General features: G+C 41.4%; 1 protein-coding gene across 1 annotated transcript; it reads left to right on the top strand.

Moving 5' to 3' along the window:
* Nucleotides 1-2,629: 2,629 nt before the first annotated feature.
* Nucleotides 2,630-27,146, top strand: TBPL2 (TATA-box binding protein like 2). Its single transcript, XM_001088740.5, has 7 exons — nt 2,630-2,779; nt 5,658-6,118; nt 6,756-6,843; nt 8,705-8,796; nt 13,403-13,570; nt 17,231-17,325; nt 27,070-27,146. Exons 1-7 carry the CDS (start codon nt 2,630-2,632, stop codon nt 27,144-27,146), a joined length of 1,131 nt encoding a protein of 376 aa, XP_001088740.3.
* Nucleotides 27,147-27,367: the final 221 nt, after the last annotated feature.

Here is a 27,367-nt window from a genome sequence, read left to right as displayed (position 1 = left end):
TAAGTCTATGTGTAAGTCTGGTAGGGCTGCCACAATAAAATACTACAAACAAAATACTATAGCCTGTGGTGGCTTAAACAACAGAATTTATTTTCTCACAGTTCTGGAGGCTGGAAGTCCAAGATGAAGGTGTCAGCAGGGCTGGTTTCTCTTGAGGCCACTCTCCTTCATTTGCAGATGGCCGCCTTCTCACTGCATCCTCACCTGGCCTTTTTCTCTATGTGAACATCCGTGGTGTCTTTGCATGTCCAAATTTCGTCTTCTTGTGAGGACAACAGTCAGATCGAATCAGGGCTTCAACATATAAATTTGGAGGGGACGCAATTCAGTCTATAACAGTCTAATAACAAAATTAAGAGCTAATATTTGAGCTACTAGGCAGGTACTGTGCTAAAACAAATTTGTAGGTTATCTCAACACAAACCTCTAGGTTAAATTAAATGCCATCGTAAGCAATTATATGAAATTCCAATCTCATCAAAATGTTTCCTTTATTCTTAATTAGAAATTCTGTAAGACTTCCGTTGTGATTTGATTCTTAGAGTGAGCTGTCTCTACTATAATGTGCTTCCTATGCTACGTTCAGTTTCCTCCCTATGCTAAGGTCAGTTTCCTTCACCTATCCAGTTTTACTGAGCAGATAAGCTTGGTACAGAGATATTAAAATTAGTTATCAAAATTCTTGCTCTCAGAGAGCAAAATCTAGTAAAAAAAGATGTATTTTATGTCTGCCTCTGTACATTTTTTTTTTTTTTTTGAGACAAAGTCTCACTCTGTTGCCCAGGGTGGAGTACAGTGACACGATCTGGGCTCACAACCTCCCAGGTTCCAGTGATTCTCCTGCCTCAGACTCCTGAGTAGCTGGGATTACAGGCACATGCTACTATGCCCAGCTAATTTTTGTATTTTAGGTATAGGTGGGGTTTCACCATGTTGGCCAGGCTGGTCTTGAACTCCTGACCTCAGGTGATCCACCTGCCTCAGCCTCCCAAAGTGGTGGGATTACATATGTGAACCACCACACCCGCCCATCTGTACATTATTACACATCTTACATTAAAAATGTCAATTATAGGCCAGGCATGGTGGCTCACGCCTGTCATTCCAGCACTTTGGGAGGCCAAGGCAGGTGGATCACCTGAGGCCAGGAGATCAAGACCACCCTGGCCAACAAGGTGGAAACTCGTCTCTACTAAAGACACAAAAATTAGCTGGGCATGGTGGCAGGCACCTGTAATCCCAGCTACTCGGGAAACTGAGGCACGAGAATCACTGGAACCTGGGAGGCGGAGGTTGCAGTGAGCCAAGATCTCACCGCTGTACTCCAGCCTGAGTGACAGAGCAGACTCTGTCTCAAAAAAAAGAAAAGAAAAGAAAAGAAAAAAGGTATCAATTATGTTTATAAAATCGTCTACATAGTACACAGTTAAGCTCTTATGAAAACTCAGGCACTGAAAATTAAAATAATGATTTCAGGAAAGAAACCCTCTCTGAATGTTTTGCGTTATTTTTGTGAGATTTCCTCAACCCTAACTGTGCAGCAACACACTGTTTTGTATGTGGCTTTAGACAGAACGCTCAGTGACTGGAGAAAAATCACGTGGGATTTGATGGTGAGAAGTACTGATAATGTAAAAATACTACATATGACTAGGTAAGGCGACTCACATTCCACTCACTCTGCTCAAGAGAAAAAAAAGATCCCTGGTGGAATGTGGTGGCTCATGCCTGTAATCCCAGCATTTTGGGAGTCTGAGGCAGGAGGATGGCTTGAGACCAAGAGTTCAGGACCAGCCTAGGTAACATACCGACACCTTGTTGCTACTAAAAATAAAAATTATAAAAATAAAATTAGCCAGGCGTGGTGGCGCTTGCCTGTAATTCCAACTGCTAGGGAGGCTAAGGTGGGAGCTTGAGTCCAGGAGGTCAAGGCTGCAGTGAGCTATGGTCACCTGTCACTGCACTCCAGCCTTGGCAACAGAGTGGAAACCCAGTATTTAAATTTAAAAAAAAATGGCTGGGTGCAGTGGCTCACGCTTGTAATCCCAGCACTTTGGGAGGCCGAAGCGGGTGGATCACCTGAGGTCAGGAGTACGAGACCAGCCTGACCAACAAGGTGAAACCCCGTCTCTACTAAAAATACAAAAATTAGCCGGGGGGGGGGGCGCGGGTGGTGCACTCCTGTAATCACAGCTACTTGGGAGGCTGAGGCAGAATAGCTTGAACCCGGGAGGCGGAGGTTGCAGTAAGCCAAAATGGCACTGGCAAAAGAGTCGGATTCCATCTCAAAAAAAAAAAAAAAAAAAAAAATCCCTTTTTTTCTCACTAACTTTCCATGCACTTGCACGGAGAATTTCTCTCCTGGAAGCAAAGACCACATTGCAGGTATCGAAGGAAATCAAATCTGCAGACCCAGGCGCTTCCCAGCTGCAGGCGGAGTAGGGTGACTGCTCTCAGGTGAGGCGCCCCTCTCCGGCCCACCCCTAGCCCATCTCCGCTTCCCAGCGCCCATGGGCCGGTAGCTAAATTCCGCATCCCGCTCCAGGAACCATCGCCCAACGTTTCTCTCGCGCCCTCTGCAGGAGCCTGGGCCGAGGGCCGCCCCGCCTCGCTGCCCCCAGGCTCATAAATGGCCTCTGCGCCCCGGCCCGAGCGGGATCTGAGGCTGCTCGCTGGGTGCTTACCCCCTTACCCGCCCCCGCCCCCAACAGTGGGATTACTGTCCATGGAGCAGCAGGAAACCTACCTGGAGCTCTACCTGGACCAGTGCGCCGCTCAGGTAAGGCTGCCGGCCACTGTGCCAGAGTCAGGACCCAAGTCCCGCCCGGTCCTGTGTGCCAAGGGCTTTCCTTCGTTCCTCTAAAAACTCATAGCGACCCTAAGAGGCGGGCTTGGTTTCCCACGTCTTTCCGTGGAAGGTTAGAAGCTTCGAAAAGTGAAATAATTTGACCAAGGTTGCCAAACAGAGCTCGAACTTCATCTAGCGCGAATCCAGAACCGTTCACTCAGTCACCAGATTACACGGGCTATCCCGGGTTGTTTTGGTTTTTGATTGATTGATCGATTGATTGATTGATTGATTTTTTCTGAGATGGAGTCTCGCCCAGGCTGGAGTGCAGTGGCGCGATCTCAGCTCCCCAGACTGGCTTGAACTCTTGACCTCAAGTCATCCACCCACCTTGGCCTCCCGAAGTGCTGGGATTTCAGGCGTGAGCCACCGCTCCTGGCCCCACGCCCGGTTCTAAAGGACACGCACAGAGAGCGCGTCGTGCTAGTTGTAGCGACTTCAGGTTCCCAAGGGTTTCTGCTTTGACAGGGGAAACAGAGATCCCTTGTACCCTGCAGCACGGATGCCAGTACTAGGCCTCCCTCGAGAATTCAAGTCTCTGGTGGAGTTGGTGGTAGCAGGGTTTGCCAAATATCAACTAGAAACACCTGTGGCTTCTTTTAGTTAATTACTCTTAAGACTTTTAAAAATCCTTAGCATCGGGCAGGGTGAGGTGGCTCACGCCTGTAATCCCAGCACTTTGGGAGGCTGAGGCACGTGGATCATTTGAGGTCAGGAGTTCAAGACCAGCCTGGCCAACGTGGCGAAACCTCGCCTCTACTAAAAATACAAAAATTAGCTGGGCGTGGTGGCAGGAGCCTGTAGTCCCAGCTACTCGGGAGGCTGAGGCAGGAGAATTGCTTGCATCCAGGAGGCAGAGGTTGCAGTGAGCCGAGATGGCGCCACTGCACTCCAGCCTAGGTGACAGTGAGACTCCGTCTCAAAAAAAAAAAAAACCCAAAAAGCAAGAGAGCAATTTTTTTTTCTTTGCTGGGAGAATTTTTTATAAAGACAGTGGTCAGCACTGAGGTAGAAATGCTGACTTTCCCTAGAATTTAACACAGCAAAGAGCCCAGGCAGGAAAGGTTCTGAGAAAGATAAGTGGATACAGTTTAACAAAAAATGACTAAAGATCCTGAGGCCAAGGATGCAGTGAACATGCTACACAGACATGCTCTGAGGAGTGTCCCTACAGGCAGACCCTACAGGGAGCCCGTCAAGTGTCCATTACTGTAAAACATCCCCCTTCAACTCCCCGCCATTGCCTTACATTCTTGTGTACATTTAGCTTTGTTCCCTAATAAGATGCCTTGATGGGGAAGGGGAAGGGAGACACTGTTGCAGCTTTGGTGCTTTAGCGTAAATTGCCCTAGGAGACCCTTTCCATCCGGGACAGGTGAGGCCAAGGAAACCCTGCAGTGGAATCGGGGCCCATTGTCCCCACCTCACTTAAGGCCACTCTGTGGGTTGAGGGTGGGGAAAGATGAGAGCCTATCATGTATTCAAAATGAAACAGAGGTAAAAAAAAGTCTTATTTCAAGAGACTAGCTTGATTTTTTTTCTTCTAAGGGCTTTCTTCAAACAATTAGTCACCCCTGCCACCTGCTGGACTTGTAACAGAACACTCCAATAGGCTCTAGTCAGACGTACATTAGCGGAGGTAGCATTGAAACGGAGAAGATGCAACACGGTGCGTTCCTGACCCTTTAGTGGTCAGAAAAGAAATAAGATCGTTTTGAGTTTCTCTTGCAAGCAGTGCTCAAAATCTGGAGTTCAGGCCTTTAACTTGGGTGAAGCAGGTGGTATGCATTTATAAAGGTAATCGATATTTTTCCCGTAATAAAGTCCATGAATTTTACATTAGTTGTTTTCCTCAGGTGCACACGTCATTCTCTCCGTTGCCGGATAATGGTAGTTGAGCAGCCTTCCGTGGACTGAAAATACATTGATTTACACTATTCTTGCCATTTAAGTTTCAATAACTTTTTTCCTAGTGTAAATTCTTGTAACTAGGACATTACAAGAATTCTTATTACACCTTTGCCTCAGAAGGAATAACCATGGGTCTTTAGTGAATCTTGATTAGCATTCAACTATATCTTAAACTTCATTTATTTAAATTCAAAACTCAAAATTATTTCAAAGTTAAGTCAACTAAAGTTTATAATTAACTTAAATAGTACAGTATATCTGTTCTCCTCAAAGTATACAACAATTTAGAGCATGGTTGCTAAACTGCCTCTATTGCAAAATTGGACTTAGAGAGTGGCAACTTATTAGAGATCTAACCAGAGTAGCAAAGATAGTCTATGAAGAATGCTTTTTCTGCATTTTAAAATATTCTTTCCTGTTTCCATTAAGTGTGCTGTAACCGTAATAGAATCTTTTTTTAGTTGGAGTCTTGCTCTTATCCAGACTGGAGTGCAGGGGCATGATCTCGACTTACTGCAACCTCTGCCTCCCGGGTTCAAGAGATTCTCATGCCTCAGCCTCCCCAGTAGCTGGGATTACAGGTGTACACTACCACGCTCTGCTAATTTTTGCATTTTTAGTAGAGACGTGGGCCAGTCTAGTCTCAAAACTCCTAGCCTCCAGCCATCCTCCTGCCTCGGCCTTCCAAAGTGCAGGGATTATAGGCATGAGCTACCACACCTGGCCTGTAATAGAATCTTAACGGCATTTTCTAGAAAGAAGCAGTGCACGAATACAAGCAATCTTGAACTGCCTCTAACACTGAATACATTGCCTGCCTGCCAAAGTGACATCCCTTTTGTGTAACATGCTGTTCTGTCTGTTGTGTTTTTGTCTGTCTGTTTTGGGAACTGCCTAGGATGACCTTGCCCCACCCAGGTCTCCCCTGTTCAACCCAGTTGTACCTTACGGTATGTACATATTGAATGCATCCAATCCGGATACTGCGTTTAATTCGAACCCTGGAGTCAAAGAAACATCAGGTGATTTCTCATCTGTGGATCTTAGCTTCCTACCAGATGAAGTTACCCAAGAAAATAAAGACCAACCTGTCATGAGCAGCAGACATGAAACTGAAGAAAATTCTGAAAGCCAAAGTCCACAAAGTAGGTTGCCATCACCAAGCGAACAGGACATTGGGCTGGGCTTAAACAGCAGTAGTTTGTCAAATTCCCATTCACAGCTGCACCCTGGTGATACTGACTCAGTCCAGCCCTCTCCTGAGAAACCAAACTCCGACTCCTTGTCTCTGGCACCCATAACTCCCATGACACCAATGACCCCTGTTTCAGAATGTTGTGGAATTGTACCTCAACTACAGTAAGTTTTTATTTTTGTTTTAATTGAGCAGATTGGGTACACATTTTATATTCCTGAATGTGATGACAACTAATTTCAGGATAATAATGTAGGGAAGAGAATTTCAGATTTCATAATTCTTTGTTTTATCAGTTCTAAATGGATTGTTGCTTTAGACAGTTTGATTATCTTTAAGGCGAAGCACTAATTCTTGATCTTCTATGGTGGGTGGAGGGGACTTAAAGATTAATAGACTCATTCTTGAAGGATTGTATTGTTTATACTAAAGCACTGAAGTTGCTGATAATTGTGGGTAGGGTTGGATAAACATCAAGGATATAAAGATGTAAAATTTAGTTTGATTTGCAAATTGATTCAGAATTAAAATTTCTATTTTAGGGCATTGTTTTGAAAAAAGATCTAAAACTTAATTTTAGCAGCTAGTCATGAAATTTTAGGAAAGGCTCTTTTAGCACTTCACTTTGGGATTTTACACTTTACTAGGAATCGTGTTGTCATGTATTTCACATTTGGAATAATTCTCCCCCTAGGAAATTGCTAAGGTATAACCTAAGAAATGAGAAAATAAGTTGTTTTGCTTTTTTTTTTTTTACTCTTTATATCTGATATAATTTTCTAAACTAACTTATTTCTTCAGGAATATAGTTTCCACTGTAAACCTGGCCTGTAAGTTGGATCTGAAGAAAATAGCTTTGCACGCAAAAAATGCAGAATATAACCCAAAGGTAAGATTTCTCAGTATTCCTTTCAATAATTAGCTTCTCTTTAGATTTACTTTTCTTAATATGATCATGATATTGACTAATTCCTCTGTTTTTTCTTAAAAAAATTGTTACTGAAAAAGCTTTTGGCAACTCAAGGTTAATATCTCACTCTGTTTTGAGTTATAAAAAATAGTCTCATTCTTTATGCTGAATAAAGCAGTAATTGAGCAGTAATTTTCCACCTGACTCTTGGGATGCTAACTTTCTTATATTCCATCATATTTCTGGAAATAATTTTTGCTAAATGTTGTCTCAGCTACCTGACACTTATTTATCTTTCCATTTACAATTCCTCTTATTTGAGCAGGCTAAATGGATTCTTGCCCCTATTGCAAAATTGGACTTAGAGAATGGCAACTTATTAGAGATATAACCAGAGTAGCAAAGATAGTCTATGTATAAAGTTCAAGCTCCTATTTACTAATGTAAGATTCAGGGATTTTTTCCCCCCTCCTCAAAGTTTAATAAAATCTGTTCTTTCTTGTATCCTGCAAAGGCCAGGCATCCTGTTTTCAATGGCTTGTTTACCTAGGGTAATTGGATTTGTCCATCCTGTCAACTTTTAACGATTTGCCAGGCTCTGTACTTAGGAATACAAAGACAAGTAAGACCTGCTTCCTACTGGCAAAAAGTTTACTGGCTTAGGTGGTGGAGGATTTACGAAATTAGATGAAAAAAAAGGTCACATTCGTAGGAACCCAGAGACCTTGCAGGCATCAACTATTTATGTATTATTTGTTTTCGCTGTTGTGGTAGTATTGTTGCTGACATCTGAATTTAAATGTTACCTGCACATTACCCGAACACGATCAAGCTTTCCTTTTGATATTTCATACAGCTGACAATGGTGAGGACAGACACAAAGATGAGCTAAGATCCTCACAGCTGCAGCTGTGATCACATTATTGAGCAATCAGCATTTTAGGCAACTTTTATTTTCCACCATCCTCAGCACACCCCTCATTTTGGATGAGTGGTAGGGGTAGGAATAGGCGGGACTGGGGATGAAGTGTATAGGATCTCTCTGAACTTGTGCTTGACACCCAAAGAAATTCTGACTTGGCCCTTAAGCTAGTACCCACCCCACTTCCCTTCCTAGCTTAATTGGGGAGAGGAGTTGGGGTGAAGAGACTGTGTAGGAGCAGGCCATTTGATGACATGTCAATGTGGCAGGCCAGAGGTTCCCTATCTTAATGTGTGTCAGCCTCACCTCCAGGGCTTGCTGATGCTACTGGTCTTGGATGACACTTTGAGAACTATAAGAGGCAAGAACTTGACATCAACTTTCCGTCATTCATCTTTAGCATGGCTGTCATATAGACTCTTCTGCATTTTGGTTGCTTTTCTGTACATTGTAAAGTCTTGGTGAGCCTTTAACATACTTCTTATTTTTTTCCCAAAGATTCTTCAAAAGAAAAGAAGTGTATCAAAGTAAAAAGTAGGGAATCTGATCGGTTTGGGTTTTGAATCTTAACTTTACCATTTCCTGTGTAACATCGGAGGTTAAATAGCTCCTTGTTTTCCCTGAGCACTAAATGAGAGTGATAATGAACACAGGTTCATCCTATCATGAGGATAAACAGGAACTGAAGCATAACAGGCATTCAAATTTAACAGTTACTGATATTATTTTTACCTGTTAATAAGTACATTTTAGAATCATCATTATTTTTGTTAACCTTAATGTAGGGAGAAAAGACCCAGACATTTAGTTTTCCCATCCAATCTGTTTCTTTGAGATTTTCGTATGCAGCTCAGCTTTTCAATTGGGATAATGTTATCTCCTAGCAGAGGCTAATTCTCTTTTGGTTTCTGGGTATAGAGGTTTGCTGCTGTCATAATGAGGATCCGAGAGCCCAGGACAACAGCCCTTATATTTAGCTCTGGGAAGATGGTTTGCACGGGAGCCAAAAGGTAAGAGGAATCATCCCTCCACCCTTTCCAGAGAAACAGTTTTTAGTATGTGAAACAAGGAAGCATAGAATTAATGTGCTAAAGCACATAGTAGGAGCAAAATGCCCTTCTTTGCTGAAGACTTTATTCAATGAAATACATCATTTTGGGTTAAAAACAGTCTTATAATACTGACTTGGGCCAGGCATGGTGGCTCACATCTGTAATCCCAGCACTTTGGGAGGCCTAAGCAGGAGAATTGCTTGAGCCCAGGAGTTTGAGACCAGCCTAGGCAACATAGTGAGACTCCATCTCTGTTTAAGAAAAGAAAAGAAAGCTAAAAATAGCTGGATGTGGTGGTGCATGCCTGGAGTCCTAGCTTCTTGGGAAGCTGAGGTGGGAGGCTCACTTGAACCCAGGAGTTTGAGGCCGCAATGAGCTATAATCATATCACTGCACTCCAGTCTGAGTTACAGAGCAAGACCCTGTCTCTATTAAAAATAATAATAATAAAATACTGATATAGCCCCATTTTACAGTTTCCCCTATTAAACCGAGGGGACTTAACTGTTACCACTTGTTTCTAAGGTAATTTTTTTAAAGTTACAGTAATGATAAAGTGTGTTATAAGCCTAGGCAAGTAGTTACTGTGGATTTTCCTCACTGCAGATAAATGGATAGAACTTTGTAAAGGAGCTAAATTAGACATTCCTTGACCATTAGCTTGCATTAGCTCAGGAGGCATCCCTTAAAAATCTCATCTCTCCTGGATCTCACCCAGAGGAAGCTCTGCGTTGATGGGTATTCTTTCACCATGACTCTGTAGTGGGAGAGCCTGTTCTCCCCTGTAGGTGTTAAAAGATGAGAAACAAACTGTCCTCCTGAAAGGTTGTGCCAATTTCTAGCTCTAGAAATGTACTAAGTGTTCATTTTATCCTATGAACACTGGGTGTCGATATTCTTTTCATATTTGCTAAATTGATTGGCAAAAAGTTATGTTGTTTTACATTTCTTTGATTTACTAGTGAGATTAAATAACTTTTTAGAAGCACAGAAATTGCTGTTTGCTCAATTATCTATGGAGAGATTTATCTTTTGTTTTTGTGTTTAACTATTTTCACCACTTTATACTGCAAATATTTTTTCTTAGATTACTGTTTATGGTGTTTTATGGTGGGTTTTTTGTTTGTTTGCTTGTTTGTTTGTTTTTCTGAGACAGGGTCTCAATCTGTTGTCCAAGATGGAGTGCAGTGGCATGATCTGGGCTCACTGCAACCTCCACCACCCAGGTTGAAGCCATCCTTCCAGCTTGGCCTCTCCAGAAGCTGGGACCACAGGCATGCACCACCAGGCCTGGCTAATTTATTTTTAGAGATGGAGGTTTCACCATATTGCCCAGGCTGGTCTCGAATTCCTGGGCTCAAGTATCCCAAAGTGCTGGGAGTATAGGCGACATGAGCTACTACATCTGGCCTATGGTGGGTTTAAAAAAAAAAAAAAAAAAAAAAACACAAATTTTGAAGGGTATACTCATTTTATCCCATTTTTTTCTTTGTTTTCTACATTTGGCTTTGCCCTTAAGGCATTTGTGTGCAATATTATACAAACATTGACTTTCATATATCTTTCTGGTCTTTTTCAGGTCCTGCTTTGTGATAGGAAAAGGATAGCTGGTATTTTGATTCACCTAGAGCTTTCTCTAGATGGAAATGTTCTATATCTGCACTGTTTAATGCAATGATGTAGCCACTAGTCATGTGTGGCTATTGAGTGCTTGAAATACAGCTAATATAACTGAGGGACTGAATTTAATTTATATTAATTGGACAGAGCAGATCTAGAATTTTATTTCAACGTAAGATAACTATTTTTCCCAAATGATCATTCGGTACTCAGATACATTTACTGAAGAATCCATTGTTGCCACATTTCCCCCTACCTGTTTTTACATATTAAGTTCTTCACATGTGTCTGAGTACATTTCTGGACTTTCTCTTATGTTGATCCCAGGAATCCCCATTTTAAAGTGATTATTGGACAGTTGTGCAAGATGTCTGTAACAATGTTCATTTCAGCATTAAAACAGGGAAAACCTAATTAATAATAGGCTTTCAATTTGAAGTCATAAAGTAAAATTATATTAGCCATATACGCACACATACTGAGCTGAAAGGATGGTCACATTGTATTAAGTTGGATTGCAGAGGGAGAAGTAAGAAACTAAATGGTGTTTGTTATCCAACTTTCATTGTAAAATATGCTCATGTTACACATATTACACACATTCATGGGTGTCTTTTCTCATCTGAATTTATTTGGTTCCTAAAATCTGATTGTGAAAGTTTGGATAATGAGTTCAGATAATAAGAGATACTTGTTATCCAAATACATTTGATTTTCAAGTTTTGGATAGTGAGTTGTGAGAATTTGGTTAATAAGAGGTGCCAGTATTATCTCTGCATTTTATCTAAACCTATTCTCTTTAGTTGTAATAGCAAGAGTAGGAGAGATACCTGTGTTTGCATAGGAAAAGTACAGAAGATCAAATTTAGGTAGTTAACACTGCTATGGGTGAGATTTTAAGATTTTTAAACTACTTTCTAATGTTTGTACAATGAACATGTATGCAGACTTTCAACTATTAGTGGTTTCAATAGAAACTTCTGTGTCCTTAGAATATCACAGCTGATATCCCAAGAAACTACAGGACAATGCAAACTTGAAATTTGAACTTATTTACATTATGGGAAATGTAATAGATCAGTTAGGCAAAATGTAGTTCAAAATGGAAACAGTTTATTTCACTGCTAACCTGGGGACATGGCCTTGCTAAGGAGTGAGAAGTGGATGAAGAGAGCCAAGGGCAGTGCTGTGCAGCAGTAGTCAATCTAGTGACTAGATACCAGATCAACAGAGGGCCATGTGCAGTGGCTCACACCTGTAACCTCAGTACTTTGGGAGGCTGAGGTGGGGAGGGTCACTTGAGCCCTGGAGTTTGAGCCCAGCCTGAGCAAGACAGCAAGACCCTGTCTCTATAAAAAGTTAGGCAGGTGTGGTGGTGCATGCCCCTGCAGGCTACTTAGGAGGCTGAGGCAGGAGGATCACTTGAGCCCAGAAGTTCAAGACTGCAGTGAGCTATGATCGTGCCACTGCACTGCAGCCTGGGTAACAGAGCAAAAACCCAGTCTCTTAAAAAAAAAAAAAAAAAAAGGTGGGTGAGGAGAATCAACATTATCAACATTAAATGAGGTGACACATATATGAAGTGATGAATACCCAAGAGGGGGCAGTGTTGGTGAAGGATTTGGATAAGAGAATCAAACGCTTGCTTTGGTCCAGGCAAACAAGTTCAAACTGGCTTTTCTTTCAGGTGTTTCTGATTTACGGCCTAAAAATAGGGCCAAACCCATGGGGGTGGAATTCACCTGATTCACCCACCAGGTGTTGCTACCTAGTTTTGTTTTGTAACAGTTGAAAAATACCTAAGGAGAAATGAAGCCTCACCTCTGAGGACCCCACAGGCTCTGCTATGAATTTAGGGGTGCAGCAGGACAGACATTTAAAGGACACAGCCACAGAGTAGGACAAATTCCTGTCTTTCTTGTGTTGAGTATGAATTGAATTGAAGATTGGGCGAGAAAGCCAAGCAAAACAAGGCGGGTTTTGAGGTATTTTCATGTGGTTGTTTTGGACAATGTGTCCAGTAAAGACTCAAGAACTGATATCTTGTCTGTGCCACTCAATCAGCACATATCTTACCTCCTTATATGGGATTTTTTTTTTCTTTGGTATGCACGTGTCCTTATTTTTCTTGTTGTTCCCTTTTTTTTTTTTTTTTTTGAGAGGGAGTTTCACTCTTGTTGCCCAGGCAGGAGTGCAATGGCGCGATCTCAGCTCACTACAACCTCTGCCTCACAAGTTCACGTGATTCTCCTGCCTCAGCCTCCTGAGTAGCTGGGATTACAGGTGCCTGCCACCACGTCCAGCTAATTTTTTTGTATTTTTAGTAGAGACAGGGTTTCATCATGTTGGCCAGGCTGGTCTCAAACTCCTGACCTCAGGTGATCCGCCCACCTCGGCCTCCCAAAGTATTGAGATTACAGGCGTGAGCCACTGCGCCCAGCCATTGTTCTCTTCTAAATGGGACACACTTTGAGGCTGGATAAATGGTTCCCAAACTGTAGTGAGCAGCACAGTTACCTAGAGGGCTTGTTAAAAGACGGATTGCTGGGCCCCACCCCCAGAGTTTCTGCATGTCTGAGGTGGGACCTGGGACTTTGCATTTCTAACACGTTGGTGAAGCTGCTGGTCTGGGGACACACTTTGCGAATCCTTGGAATAGTTTTAGCAAATAGCACCCAAGTAAAAGTAAAAGTACCTCATATATGAAAGGTGACAAATTGAAGACAAAAATTTGATTGTGTTCAATAGCTGTACAACTGTACAAGATCTTTTATAAGGTGCTAGGGACCAAAGTATGGGAAGTAAGTCCTCCTCACAAAGCCTACAGCTTCATAGTATACGTTGAAAGATGAACATGGTACAAACGGTAACAACCCAATACAACACCAGTAGTTTAGAGGATGTAGTGATTAAGACATCTTTAAACATATTTGCCCCTCCCCAGTGAAGAGCAGTCTCGACTTGCAGCGAGAAAATATGCTCGTGTGGTGCAGAAGCTTGGGTTCCCTGCCAGATTCCTCGATTTTAAAATTCAGAACATGGTTGGAAGCTGTGATGTGAGATTTCCCATCAGGCTGGAAGGTTTGGTGTTAACCCATCAGCAGTTCAGTAGGTATGATGGTTATATAGCTTGAACTTTGAATTTACCAAGATATTTAAGTTACATTATGGGTTGCTTATATAATGTATCTTTTAGAGAAACTGTGATTAAAAAAAAAAAAAAAAGGCGGGGGGCACAATAGTGAAAAGATTAAGATGCTATGTATGCCTGAGTCCTCATAGGTTACCACATGTGCCTAGTCTTTTGAAATCATGGTTCTTAAACTTAAATTTAAGTTTAAATTGCTTAGCAATCACTTAGCTTATTAAAGCACACATCTCTGACTGGGCTTCTTCATAAGAGATTTTGCTAGAATTTGTGCTTCTAAAAAGCTCAAAGGTGATGCCAGTGCTGCTGGTCAGAGGCCCACATGTTGCGATCCACTGATCTACAGATTATAAGCACACACGTAGAAAATAAGCACACATGTAGCTTGGCAATGGCACTGGCAAGATAAGGCATGTGAAAAGGACTAGGGCAGTAGGAAGGGGCTGACAGCTGGTGAGGGGAGAATGGATTGGAGAGAAGATGAAAAAAGAATGGCGGTAGCACAGTCTATGAAAGCAATCCTAACTAGCTTTCCCCTATTTGAGTGTGTGTGTGTAGCTGCAGCCCCCATCACAACATTGTCTGTAGTATATTCCTCTCCCTAGAGAATATCTCTAGCCTTCCTGACTTCAAACTTCCCGTCTCAACAGCTAGTGCTCCTCCCCTGCCCCCAGCTGTTTTGGTGGCTCTCCCATCCAGCCCAGGCCCTCAGAGCAAGGACGGAGGGTAACTCATCGACACCAAATCCCTCGACTGACCAAGATATACACCTGGGCTAGGGCACTTGACCTCGGTTAGAATCACAGATGCTCTTAAATTCTCTTGGCCAAGCTGGAACTGAACTTCTTTCATTCCAACGTCTTACCCTCTCGGCCATCGAATGTGACTATCCTGTTAGCAGAGTAGATAGGGGCCGGGCGCAGTGGCTCAAGCCTGTAATCCCAGCACTTGGGGAGGCCGAGACAGGCGGATCACGAGGTCAGAAGATCGAGACCATCCTGACTAACATGGTGAAACCCCGTCTCTACTAAAAAAAGACAAAAAACGAGCCGGGCGCGGTGGCGGGCGCCTGTAGTCCCAGCTACTCGGGAGGCTGAGGCAGGAGAATGGCGTAAACCCGGGAGGCGGAGCTTGCAGTGAGCCGAGATCGCGCCACTGCACTCCAGCCTGGGCGACAGAGTGAGACTCCGTCTCAAAAAAAAGAACAAAAAAACACCTCTTAGTAGGTTTGAATTTTTAACATGAGGCCTTCCTAATTGTCTGTAGCTCTGTGGGGAACCATGGCACATAATCAGTTGTAATTATCAGGCCAAATTTGCCATGTGTTAAACCCCTAAGGTCATTCAGTTCCACAGGTTCTGCAAATTTGTATGTCAATATTTAATAATACAAGTATCTCCTTTTGTTACCGGGCACTTTCTCTGGCAGTCTTTCTATGTCATAATCATTTCCACAGTTGTCAATGAGAATTTTTCCTTTTTTTTTTTTTTTTTTTTTTTTGAGATGGAGTTTCGCTCTTTTGCCCAGGCTGGAGTGAAGTGGCATGATTTCAGCACACTGCAACCTCCACCCCACCGGGGTTCAAATGATTCTCCTACCTCAGCCTCCGGAGTAGCTGGTATTATAGGTGCCCACCACCACATTCGGCTAATTTTTGTATTTTTAGTAGAGATGAGGTTTTATCATGTTGGCCAGGCTGGTCGCGAACTCCTGACCTCAGGCAATCCACCCACCTTGACTTCCCAAAGTGCTAAGATTACAGGCGTGAGCACCGCACCCAGCCCCCTCTTTAATTTTCATTTCAAAGGTATCCTGATGATAAATACTTGCTATATGAATAAGATCTAGGTGACTACCATGTAGCAGATGCTAGGATGATAATGGCAAGCAATATAGCTATAGTCCCTTGCCCACATAGAGATCACTGTCTAAAAGAAAAGAAAAGATGGACAAGTAAATGATGAATAAGATGTAGGTGACTACCAAGTAGCAGATGCTAGGGTGATAATGGCAAGCGATATAGCTATAGTCCCTTGCCCACATAGAGATCACTGTCTAAAAGAAAAGATGGACAAGTCAATGACAGTAATGAAACATGATGACTGTGAAAGTAAGGCCCTTTGGGGACTATGAGACTATAAAGCAGGGTCTTTAATGTAATCGGGGGTGGGTAGAGATCAAGGAAGACCTTCTTGGGGAAGTAACATTTAAAGTGAGACTTGAAGGATGGGTCAAAGTTGGGTTGGCCAAGAAATTGGCAGGTGTTCAATATTCTGAATCTTTGTGAAATGTTCTTCATCCCTAACTAAAACCACTCTCTTTCTCTGCCTCAGCCTTCTTTTGGAATGAAGTATGTTCCTAATTGGGAGCTCATTATACTAGTAATCTTAAAACCATGGTTCTAAAAGCCAAACGCAGTTCAATATCATTTACATAGCAAAATTTTTGTTTTTTCTAAGTCTTAAAATTCAGCTGGAAGATCAAATGGAAATCTTCCTTTTGTGTCTGCAGCCTTCATTTTCTTGGCCTGGATCTCATAGTCCTGGAGGGGTTTTCAGGGCTCCCTCTAGTATCACGGTCTCCCCCATGTCGGGAAGTGGTTAGTGGGAGAAAGTCTTGACGGGCTCCCTGCAGTAAGACAGAGTGATGTTCCAGGAAGACAGTTCCACCCACAGTGACCTCCTATACTTGAGATGGGCAAGCCTCACTTCAAGATGGCCTTTCTGGAGCCAGTAAGAGATTCCACATCTGCTCTTGTTTTGGGGTTTGTTCATTGCTGAACTGAATGGAGCTTTTCCATGCAGTCTGGATTCACCCTTTAAGTGCAAAGATGCTAGTGTTCCATTGCTTGGATGTCTTTTGTTCTTATATTTCTTGTTCATTGGCCACTGCTTTGAGAATAGTTTTATTCACCTCCTCTCACCCTCCTGACTTATTTTTGGTAGGTTCCTCGAGCTTTTCTAGGAATCTGCCCTCCTCTCCAGGCTGGAGTGTGGAGAAGCAGCTCTTAAGTGCTATCATCTTTGCTCCACGGAGAAGCCAGCTTACATTTACTAGTAAATATGAGTTACTATTTATGGCAACAAATCCTGAATTTTAAAAACTTGGGATAATTGGATTTTCTTTATTTATATAGCACCTCTTCAAATACAAAGAGCAGTAGCCTAGAAATATCTTTAGGTTCTATCTGCTGAAATGTTAACTTCAGCAGTTTATAAAAGCATACAAAATGTGTTTATGACTGGAGAATTTGGAAATCCAGAAAAACATGATTATGCATTCTTATTAACAGACTTTTTTGAAAAGATAGAGGATGTTTAACCAACAAGATCTTAAATACACTAATTCAGATGCCCTAAGTTACCTTGATTTTTAATAACCATCCAGGATGGCTTGCACTTGAAAAAGTGTTATGACCAAAAATTAATTATGTTCCTAACTTCCATAAGATATTACCTAGGACACTCAAGACTCTTTTCATCAAGATAGTTAAAAGGTTTTTGATAAAATAGTTAACTTATTTACAACTGCTTTAATATGCACTTTAATATACTGGGCCTTACATGTTATGGAAAAGGAGCTGAATCGTGCTATTTTTAACATTTTCCTTTTACATCTTAACAGTTACGAGCCTGAACTGTTTCCTGGTCTTATTTATAGAATGGTAAAACCACGAATTGTGTTGCTTATCTTTGTATCTGGAAAAGTTGTGTTGACAGGTAAGTACCAAGATTATTTTCTGACTCATAAAATGTAATTGCTATGCATGTGCTTTGCTTATTCTTTTAAATACCTTTGTTCACCATGGCAAAGTAATTCTTGTTAATACAGAATACCTGGAATGAAAAATAAGAAAGGAATAACATAGGTCCCAATACAGAAAACAATAATTTTTTCATGTTTTTATGTCATTTTATAAGTATTTCATCTTTACATCCTGAGTTTAAAAAAAAAATTATCCGTGATAACATATATGGCTTAAGCTTACTGTTACAAACTCTTCATAAAGGCTTTTAATGGCCACACAAGGTCCTAACACAGGGGTCAACAAACTCTTTTCTGGAATGGGCCAAATACTAAATATTTTAGGCTTTGTAGGCCACAGGGTCTGTCACAATTACTGAGCACTGCCATTGTAGTGTGAAAGCAGCTCTGAATGTTACATTATATAAAGGAATGGGCTCTGAATTGTGAATTTCATATCACATAATTTGTGTGTGTCATGCAACATTTTTTCCCCCAACTGCTGAAAAAGATAATAAACCATTCGTAGCTCATAGGCTAACAAAATCAGGCAGCAGGATGGCTTTAGCCAGCAGACCTACCTTTCCTGAACCCGTTCTAACATGTTGTTGAATCAAATGTACTGTCCCATTGTTAGCTAGGTAAATGTTCCTTCTTTGTTTGGTACTTATGAAGGGCAGATATTTGGCTGTTTTTACCTGTAGACAATTATGTTATTAGTGTGGACACTCAGAAATGGGACTTTCATTTAAGGCTATGTCCATTTTGTTCTTAGAACAAATTGCCCAATTGTTTTAAAGGGATATACGACATAGTTCTGTATCACATGGTCTTACATGCAATGTATCTAAATATCTTTTACCAAATACTCAGCAGCATTCCAAACAAAATGGTACCAAAGAAAACTTTAACTGTATACGTCAAGATTATCTCACTGCTTTAACCCCACTGGTAATCAGAGACAGAAATCGACCACTTTTCAACATATCCAATAAATAGCATTTTTTCTCTTGTAAATAATATGTACATAACTTATCCTTTGGTCTACTTAGTTTGTATTCATATTCTCAGGATTTATGAGTTTACTATAATACTATTAAAGATAAATTACTCTTTGCTATATTTGTTACTTTTCCAGTTGGCTTATTTTTAATAATTTTTACATAAACAGCACTTTGTAAAACTACTTGAGGGAATGGTTGAGACTCCTTTCTATGTCATTCTACAGAATGCTATATATATATATAGCAACCTATATATATGTTTTCATTTTTCAGACAGAGTCTCACTCTGTTGCCTAGGCTGGACTACAGTGGCGTGATCTTGACTCACTGCAACCTCCACCTCCTGGGTTCAAGCGATTCTCCTGCCTTAGCCCCCCGAGTAGCTGAGACTACAGGCCTGTGCCACCATGCCCGGCTAATGTTTTGTATTTTTAGTAGAGATGGGATTTTGCCATGTTGGCCAAGCTGGTCTCGAACTGTTGGCCCCAAGTGATCTGCCTGCCTCGGCCTCCCAAAGTGCTGGGACTACAGGTATAAGCCACTGCACCCAGCCTACAGAAAGTTGCTAGTTTGTCTAGTTTTGTCTTTTTATACATTTTACTCTCCTCTACCATAATGAATGTCAAGTTTATGTGGCCTGAGCCAAACTGATCTCCATGCCCCAGTCCCAAATAGCTAGCCAACCAACTTAACACTACATATGCTTCTCATTAATTTTGGATGACTCCTTTTGACCTTTATTTTACATATGCAGTTGTTCTTCGGCTCTGCCTTTGCTCTAGGATTATCCCATTATAATCCCATTGCCTTGATCTTATTGTAGCTTTAATACTCATGGTATGTCTAATAGGGCCAATTTCCCCTCATTACTTTAATTTTTATATTTCTTAGCTTCTCTTAAATATATATTCCTCCAAATTAGAATTTTATAAAATCTTGCCTCATCTAAAAAAATTGAGACTTTTATATTACCTGAATTCAGAAAAGTTGATTAAGTCATAACTCAGCATCCAGCAGAATGACATGTCTATTTTAAGTGTAACTCTGAGTTTTGTAGTTGCTTTTCTCTAAGAAATAATTAATGTGTCTTCAAAGAGGGGAAAGTTGCTGGGTATAGTGGCTCATGCCTGTAATCCCAGCACTTTGGGAAGTTGAGGCAAGCAGATCACATGAGGCCAGGAATTCACGCCAGCCTCGCCAACATCATGAAACCCCATCTCCACTAAAAATACAAAAATTAGCTGGGCATGGCGGCAGGCACCTGTGACCCCAGCTACTTGGGAGGCTGAGGCAGGAGAATCACTTGAACCCGGGAGGCAGAGGTTGCAGTAAGCCAAGATCGCACCACTGCACTCCAGCCTGGGTGACAGAGCAAGACTTCATCTAAAAAAAAAAAAAAAAAAAATTAATTAAAAATTAAAAATAAAGTGGGGAAAGCTTGTTTGGAATCCAAGAGCCTTTTGAATGCAGCAAAACTACAATTCCTCAGATGCCACTAATTTAGAGTCTGGAGTAATTAAGACCCTCTAGTGACTGACATAAAGTTTACCTCTATATGTCCTAGAGGAAGTGAGAAAAGCCTGCCAATAAAATTGAATAGTATAGATATCAGAGGCAAATACATACCCCACTTAAGGAAACACACTTTCAAGTCCTTTGGAAGGAAACTTTCATAAATGCCATGTATCATTACAAATAAATCTTATTAAAAGTGAAAATTGCCAAGTACAGGCAAAGTTCCTATTATAGATTTCTTTAAATGCTCTTAATTCACATCAGATTTCCCACTTACCCCAAATCTCTTTTAAAAAGCTTTCATGGACACATTTGCCAGAAGTTTCAAATCACAGAAGTAAAGGATTGTTACTAAATACTAAAGACTATACAGTACACTTCCCTTAAAATTTCTAAGTATACAGAATAGGAAAATTTAAATTTCTTCATTCTTGCAAGATGTGGATCATGACTCTTCTGGAGGAGGGGATTAAATATATTAACTGAAATCTAAATTCTGCTTATATTGTGAAGTAAAAGTTAATTCATGACTTACTACTGAAATGATAAATAATTATCTGTTGGTGTTTTACCTGTTTATGCTATACCATCTTAAACTATTTTGCCAAAGCTGCATGGTTTAGGTGATTTTTGCCTCAACCTTAGAGACAAATGTTCCTTATTCCTTTTTTTTTTTTTTTTTTTTTTGAGAGGAGTCTCGCTGTGTGGCCCAGGCTAGAGTGCAGTGGCCCGATCTCGGCTCACTGCAAGCTCCACCTCCCGGGTTCGCCATTCTCCCGCCTCAGCCTCCGAGTAGCTGGGACTACAGGCACCTGCCACCACGCCCGGCTAGTTTTTTGTATTTTTTTAGTAGAGACGGGGTTTCACCATGTTAGCCAGGATGGTCTCGATCTCCTGACCTCGTGATCCACCCGCCTCGGCCTCCCAAAGTGCTGGGATTACAGGCTTGAGCCACCGCGCCCGGCCATGTTCCTTATTCCTTAATCCTGTGTCTCTAGACTCTTTTCACCTGCAAATGTATTAAAAACTCAAGGGCCTGGCTAGGCACCATGCTCACGCCTGTAATCCCAGCACTTTGGGAGGCTGGGTTCGAGACCAGCCTGGCCAACATGGCGAGACTCTGTCTCTAATAAAAATACAAAAATTAGCCAGGCATTGTGGCGCATGCCTGTAATTCCAGCTACTCAGGAGGCTGAGGCAGGAGAATCGTTTGACCCTGGGAGGTGGAGGTTGCACTCTAGCCTGGGTGACAGAGCAAGAGTTTGTCTCCAAAAAAAAAAAAAAATCTTAACACCTTAAGGGCCTAATCTCAGAGAAACACCTCAGGAAAGGTTCCAAAGTGGTCTCCTTTCAGACTTCTCCCTAAACTGAAGTTTGAGGAGGCTCATGTGTGGCCTAGTGCAGCATGGCACAACTGGGTACTCTATAGAGATGTTCTGAAAGCAGTAGCTCAGTAATGGTAAATAACTTGCCTAGAAAATGGTAATGTGTTGCAATTACAAATGAACTTTGAGTCTGACTGTAGAAAATAATTCCAGCTCTTGCCTAGGTAGGAACTGTAGAATGCCAATGCCCATAGTACAGATGGGTGGCAATTTGAAACCCTTGTATCATGCCATTTGCAGGCCTTTGAAAATAATTTATCCATATAAAATGGTCTTATTCCCCTGAGTTGCCAAAGCTACAGCCACCATGTTCAAGGTTACTTCTGAAAGTCCTAATTATCATCAAGTAAGCTGAAAACAAAGAGGCCCTGCTGTCCTACTGTCATGGTCCTGAACAGAAAGCAACAGGACCTGGGCCCAGCTTACACTGTTCTCCTGGATCTGTGTTCGTTTTCTGTGGCTGGTGTGACATTTAGGACCCATGTTTTTTTTCTCAAACCACAGTAAAATTAATAGCATAGCTAGGTTCTGCTGGAATAATGTACAACAAACAGCAAATATGTCAACTTCCACTTCTAAGATCAGGCATAATCATCAGAGCTAACATATTGGGCACTCATATGACAGACACTGCTACATAAGGACTTTCACGTGGGGTCTAGTTAACTGTGAGTTGTACTTTATACCTCAGTTTCCTCACCTGTAAAATGGAAAGGCTTAGTACACTTAACAGTGTCAAGCAGCTGTGTGTGCCACAGGGCAACAGGCATATGAGCAGCCTGGCTCCAGAGCCCACTGGGCTCACCCTGTCCCACAGCAATTTACAAGTCTACAATAACACCTGTGTGGTCTCTTGGGCAACTTCTTAATTCTCCTTGTCAGCTGAAAGAATGATTAAGATTCTCTTAGCAGCGAGGGTCAGCAGGTGTGGTGGCTAAAAGGATGGCCTGGAGAGTTGTCCAGTTTTAATCATGATCTGCCATTTATTGACTGTATGGCCTTGGTGAGTTTAAGTTCTCTAACTTGGTTTCCATACATGCAAAATGCAGGTGACCACAGAATCTATCTCCTAAGCATTGTAAGGAAGCAGAAAACCAGTGCCTGGCACTGTCGAGCTATCATCTTAGTGAAAACCCACTCTCCTGGTTTTTTCTCTATCATTGACAAAGACTGGAATTTTGCTGTGATGCCTTGCCCTGATGATAGGAATATGAAGACAAAGAGGCTTCAGGAAAATGCTTATTTACTTATTTTCCTCTAGCAAAAAGAACTAAGTTGGGCCATTGTTGCTGAGGGTCACCCTCAATCAGCTCAACATCCGTGCTTCTCGGAAATGAGTAGATCAGAGGGCAGCAGAAAAATGCCAAGACTTATTAGTGAGTGGGCCAGAGACACGACAGGATGTCCCTGCCAATTGTTAACAGTAACCCCCAACTAATAGCAAGTTGGTATATGTCATAAAATGAATAACTTGAGCAGTACAATGCTATTTTTACAAACCTGTAAGACTTTGACTTATATACACACGGACGTGGCATAACTTGGGAAAATAAGATGTGCAGTTATGACTTGATGTAAGAACAGAACTGGAAAATCCACATAGTATTGGAGGTTGACATTTGGAGCTGACTAAGGGGTAGGGATGAACTTACAAACCTTATCGACAAATTACAGATATTTAATAAATTTTGGGTGCCTACCAAGTACTTGTAATGTGCTGGGGGCTGAGGACAAAGGTGAATCTAACATACTCCCCATCTGGCAGGAATCCAGCCCTTCTGAAGGAGACAGACATAAAGAAACTACATGTTGCTGGCTTATCAGAATGAAATGATAAGCCATGTGTACTTGGACTAGCCTTGCCAGTCCCTAATCCAGAAGTATATTCCTCTAGGGCAATAAAATGGCTTAGATTTTATAAAATGCCCCTTTCTACAAACCTTAGCTCACACACTCTTTATCACAACTCTATAAGAAGGTTTATTGTCCTTATTTTACAAGAAAACTGAAAGTGGTTAAGTACTTTATTTTCCTGTTATTTGAAAGCTAGTTAGTGGTAGAGCTGGCACTTAAGCCCATATTGTTTGATCTCAAAGCCAATCCTTTCTCTAGTGCACCAGGCCACACAATTTTCACCTTACTCACCAAGGTTAGGAATGGTATTTATTCCCCAGTCATTACAGCCCAAAGAAAAGGAATGGTAAGTTTTGCTTAAAAAGCAAGGGTCATATCCCAGCACTTTGGGAGGCCAAGGTAGGCAGATCACTTGAGTCCAAGAGTTTGAGACCAACCTGGGCAACATAGCGAGACCCTGTCTCTACTAAAAATACAAAAAATTAGCCAGGCATGGTGGTGCGTGCCTGTAATCCCAGCTACTTGGGAGGCTGAGGCAGGAGAATCACTTGAACCCAAACCCAGGAGGCAGAGGTTGCAGTGAGCTGAGATGGCGCCACAGCACTCCAGCCGGGGTGACCCAGTGAGACTCTTTTTTTTTTTTTTTTTTTTTTTAAAAAAGGCAAGGGTCATCTAATTGGAGCCTGGTACTACAAATTGGGGGTTTCAATTATTGATTGATTATTAATAGGACTATGGAGGCAATTTAGGTTCCCTTAAACTTTTGATGACAATATTTTAGTGAGGAAATGTTTGATTAAATTGACCAAATTCCCTCATTGTAACACCTGGTTACAAATACTGGCAATGTTGATTTGTTGACTTTTGGTGTAAAGGAAGGAACACTGGATACGCGAGCTCTTTTCCCACAGCTGCTGCTGTATGGTTCAGGTGACATCTGTTTCTTATGCCTCTATGAAATGAAGAAATTGTACTAATTTCCCTAAAGTCCTCTTATGTCTAAAATCATTTCTCTATGATGATCCCTCAAATGTCCATTTCCTCTTGGGAGAGGGTGCTCCCGAGGGGCCTCCAGATGGTATACTCCTTGTGCTTGAAGGCAATACTCTTAGTTATGATTTTTGGTCTGCAGTCTGATGCTCTACCCCTGAGCTATACCACCTCCTAGTTATGATTTTTTAGTATAAAAGTGTTATGGAAAAAAAGTGAAGTTCATGGCTATCCCAAAATACTGGACCTGGACACTGTTCCTCAATTAAATGTGAAAGAAGAACCTTGGTTTTGGGGATTCTGGGAGAGGGGCATGTGTGTGTTTGCGGTACCTATTATGCTTCACTGTCTGCTAACAAGGTTGTTCAAGATGAATGTAGCTAGAAGCCCAAGAAGTCCATCAAACCAGAGGCAGAGGTTCTTGCTTCTTCACCAACTCACTGTTTAGTTTCTAAAGAGACTGGTTTTGTAGAAACCAAAATTTTAGTGCTGGAACTAAAAATCTGCTGAAACTTGTGACTTTTTCTACCCCAAAGGTCCAGTTGCTCTTATGTGTGTCGGTAACTCACTCTCTTCCCCACCCGAAATCTTTGAAGGTGAAGACCCACAGATAGTAAACTTTTTGGCAATGAATAAATAACTTACCTTTTCTTCTCTTTATTTTTTCTCTTTTTATTTTTTCCTTTTTTATTTTTATAGAGACAGGGTCTCCCTATGTTACCCGGGCTGGTCTCAAACTCCTGGGCTCAAGGGATCCTCCCACTTTGGCCTCCCAAAGTGCTGGGATTACAGGTGTAAGCCACCAGGCCTGCCCTTACTTTTTTTTTTTTTTTTTTTTTGAGACGGGAGTCTCGCTCTATCGCCCAGGCTGGAGTGCAATGGCCGGATCTTGGCTCACTGCAAGCTCCGCCTCCCGGGTTTATGCCATTCTCCTGCCTCAGCCTCCCGAGTAGCTGGGACTACAGGCGGCCCGCCACCTCGCCCAGCTAGTTTTTTTGTATTTTTTAGTAGAGACGGAGTTTCACCGTGTTAGCCAGGATGGTCTCGATCTCCTGACCTCGTGATCCGCCTGTCTCGGCCTTCCAAAGTGCTGGGATTACAGGCGTGAGCCACCGCGCCCGGCCTGCCTGCCCTTACTTCTAAAAAAATTAAGCTTATAAGGACTTCATCCCTGATTATTTAATCTTTAAGGTGAATGCACATAACAAATTTAACCATTTTAAAGCGAACAGTTCAGTGGCATTTAGTAGCTGGTTGTGTATTGTGAATATATGACCAGCTCTACCTAGTTCTAAAACATTTCCATTGCTCCAAAATAAAACCTGATATCATTAAACTGTTCCCCTCGTTCCCCTCTCCCTGGATATTTCTTATACATAGAATCTTATGTGTCTTTTTGTGTCTGGCTTTTCACTTAGATGAGCCTAAGAAACATTCTGTATGTTGTAGCATGTGTACTTCATTTCTTTTTATGGCTGAGTAATATTCTATTGTATATATACACTATACATTTTTGTTTCATTTTGAGAGAGTCTGGCTTTGTCACCCAGGCTGGAGTGTAATGGCATGAACTCTGCTCACTGCAACCCCTGCCTCCCAAGTTCAAGCAATTCTCCTGCCTCAGCCTCCCAAATAGCTAGGATTACAGACGCCTGCCACCACGCCTAATTTTCTTTTGTATTTTTAGTAGAGACAGGGTTTCACCATCTTGGTCAGGCTGGTCTTGAACTCCTGACCTCAGGTGATCCACCTGCCTGGGCCTCCCAAAGATATGGGATTACAGGTGTGCGCCACCACGCCCCACCTACACTATAAATTGTTATACATCCATTGATGGGCATTTAAGCTGTTTCCACCTTTTGACAATTGTGAATGGTGCTGCAATGAAAGTGCATATTTTTTTGAGTACCTGTTTTCAATTTGGGGAGTATTTACCAAGGCATGAAATTGTTGGGTCATGTAATTATTTGACTTAAAGAATCACTGAACTATTTTCCACAGTAGCTGATCCATTTCATGTTCCTATCAGCAATGTACTTTATAGTTCTTAAGAGTCTTTATCAACTAAAGCTATTTTCCCTTTCTCTTCATGCTAACAGTTGTTAGTCCTTTCATTATCCTCCTTTCTTCCTTCCTTGCCTCCAGCCCACAAAATATCAGATTAGCTGATTAGTGTCCTGATTAGCTGAAGCTCCATATAAACATAAGTAGTATCAGTCCACAACCCTTAGCACAACGTGCCTGCATAATTTGGAAGGTGGAGGTAGTGGTGGTGGTTAGTTGGTGGTGGTGAGAGATGAGTAGGGACTAACTAATATTTCTCAAGAGTGGAGACTGTCTGATTCATGTTTTTATCCCTGTAATTCCTAAAGCAGTTATGATTTACAATTTCTTGAAACCCAAGACTTTACAAGTGACAGTAGTACAATTTTCCCCTCTAATCCTTCCCATGCACTAAAATTTAAAACCCTTTTAAACTTAAAATTTAAAACCCTTTTAAACTTAAAATTTAAAACTTTTTTAAATTTAAAACTAAAATGTAAAACAAATTTAAAGCTCATTTGTCTCAATCTGTTAGTCAATATTAGGGAATCAAGATGTTAACTAGAGAGGAGGTGGGTCAAAGGAAGTCCCTTTTGCTGGTAGCTAAGTGCCCGCAGGTGCTGATGAAATTACTCTGAGGCCATATTCATGGCACACGTAGAGATAACATTCCACATTTCACACTGAGCACTGTGTGAGCAAAGATGACAGCCACAGAGAAGTTCTAGAAAACTCTGCTCTAAGGTTTGTGTCTTGTGGAAATATGGCTGTAGTTGCCAAATTATTTACCTGAAATAAATGCCATTTCTCAGGTACAGCTAAAGAGATGTCATATTAAAAGTAATTGGAGACAATACAATGAAATTTTAGTGTTTAAATTTTGGTATTTTTTATATTAAAAATTATGTAAACCTGGATTTCTTTATAGGTGCCAAAGAACGCTCTGAGATCTATGAAGCATTTGAAAACATCTATCCTATTCTAAAAGGTTTTAAAAAAGCCTGAGCATATCATTCAACATCTCACATTATTCTGGTCTGAATATGTCCATAAGCCCAGCACAGAAACAGCTGGATTATTCTACCTTTAATTGTAGATGTTCCAAGTACATTACTTATTAAAGGGTGATTCTGTGTAAGTAAACCTGTCTAAGAAACGAAGAAAAATTTGTATTCAAAATGACTCCTGTGTTATTTTAAAAACTGAGCAAGTAAACATTTCAAAAT

Source organism: Macaca mulatta, chromosome 7, assembly GCF_049350105.2.
Source record: "Macaca mulatta isolate MMU2019108-1 chromosome 7, T2T-MMU8v2.0, whole genome shotgun sequence".
Lineage (NCBI taxonomy): Eukaryota > Metazoa > Chordata > Mammalia > Primates > Cercopithecidae > Macaca > Macaca mulatta.
Note: the sequence above shows the minus strand (reverse complement) of the source record. Positions and strands in the feature narration are given on the sequence as shown.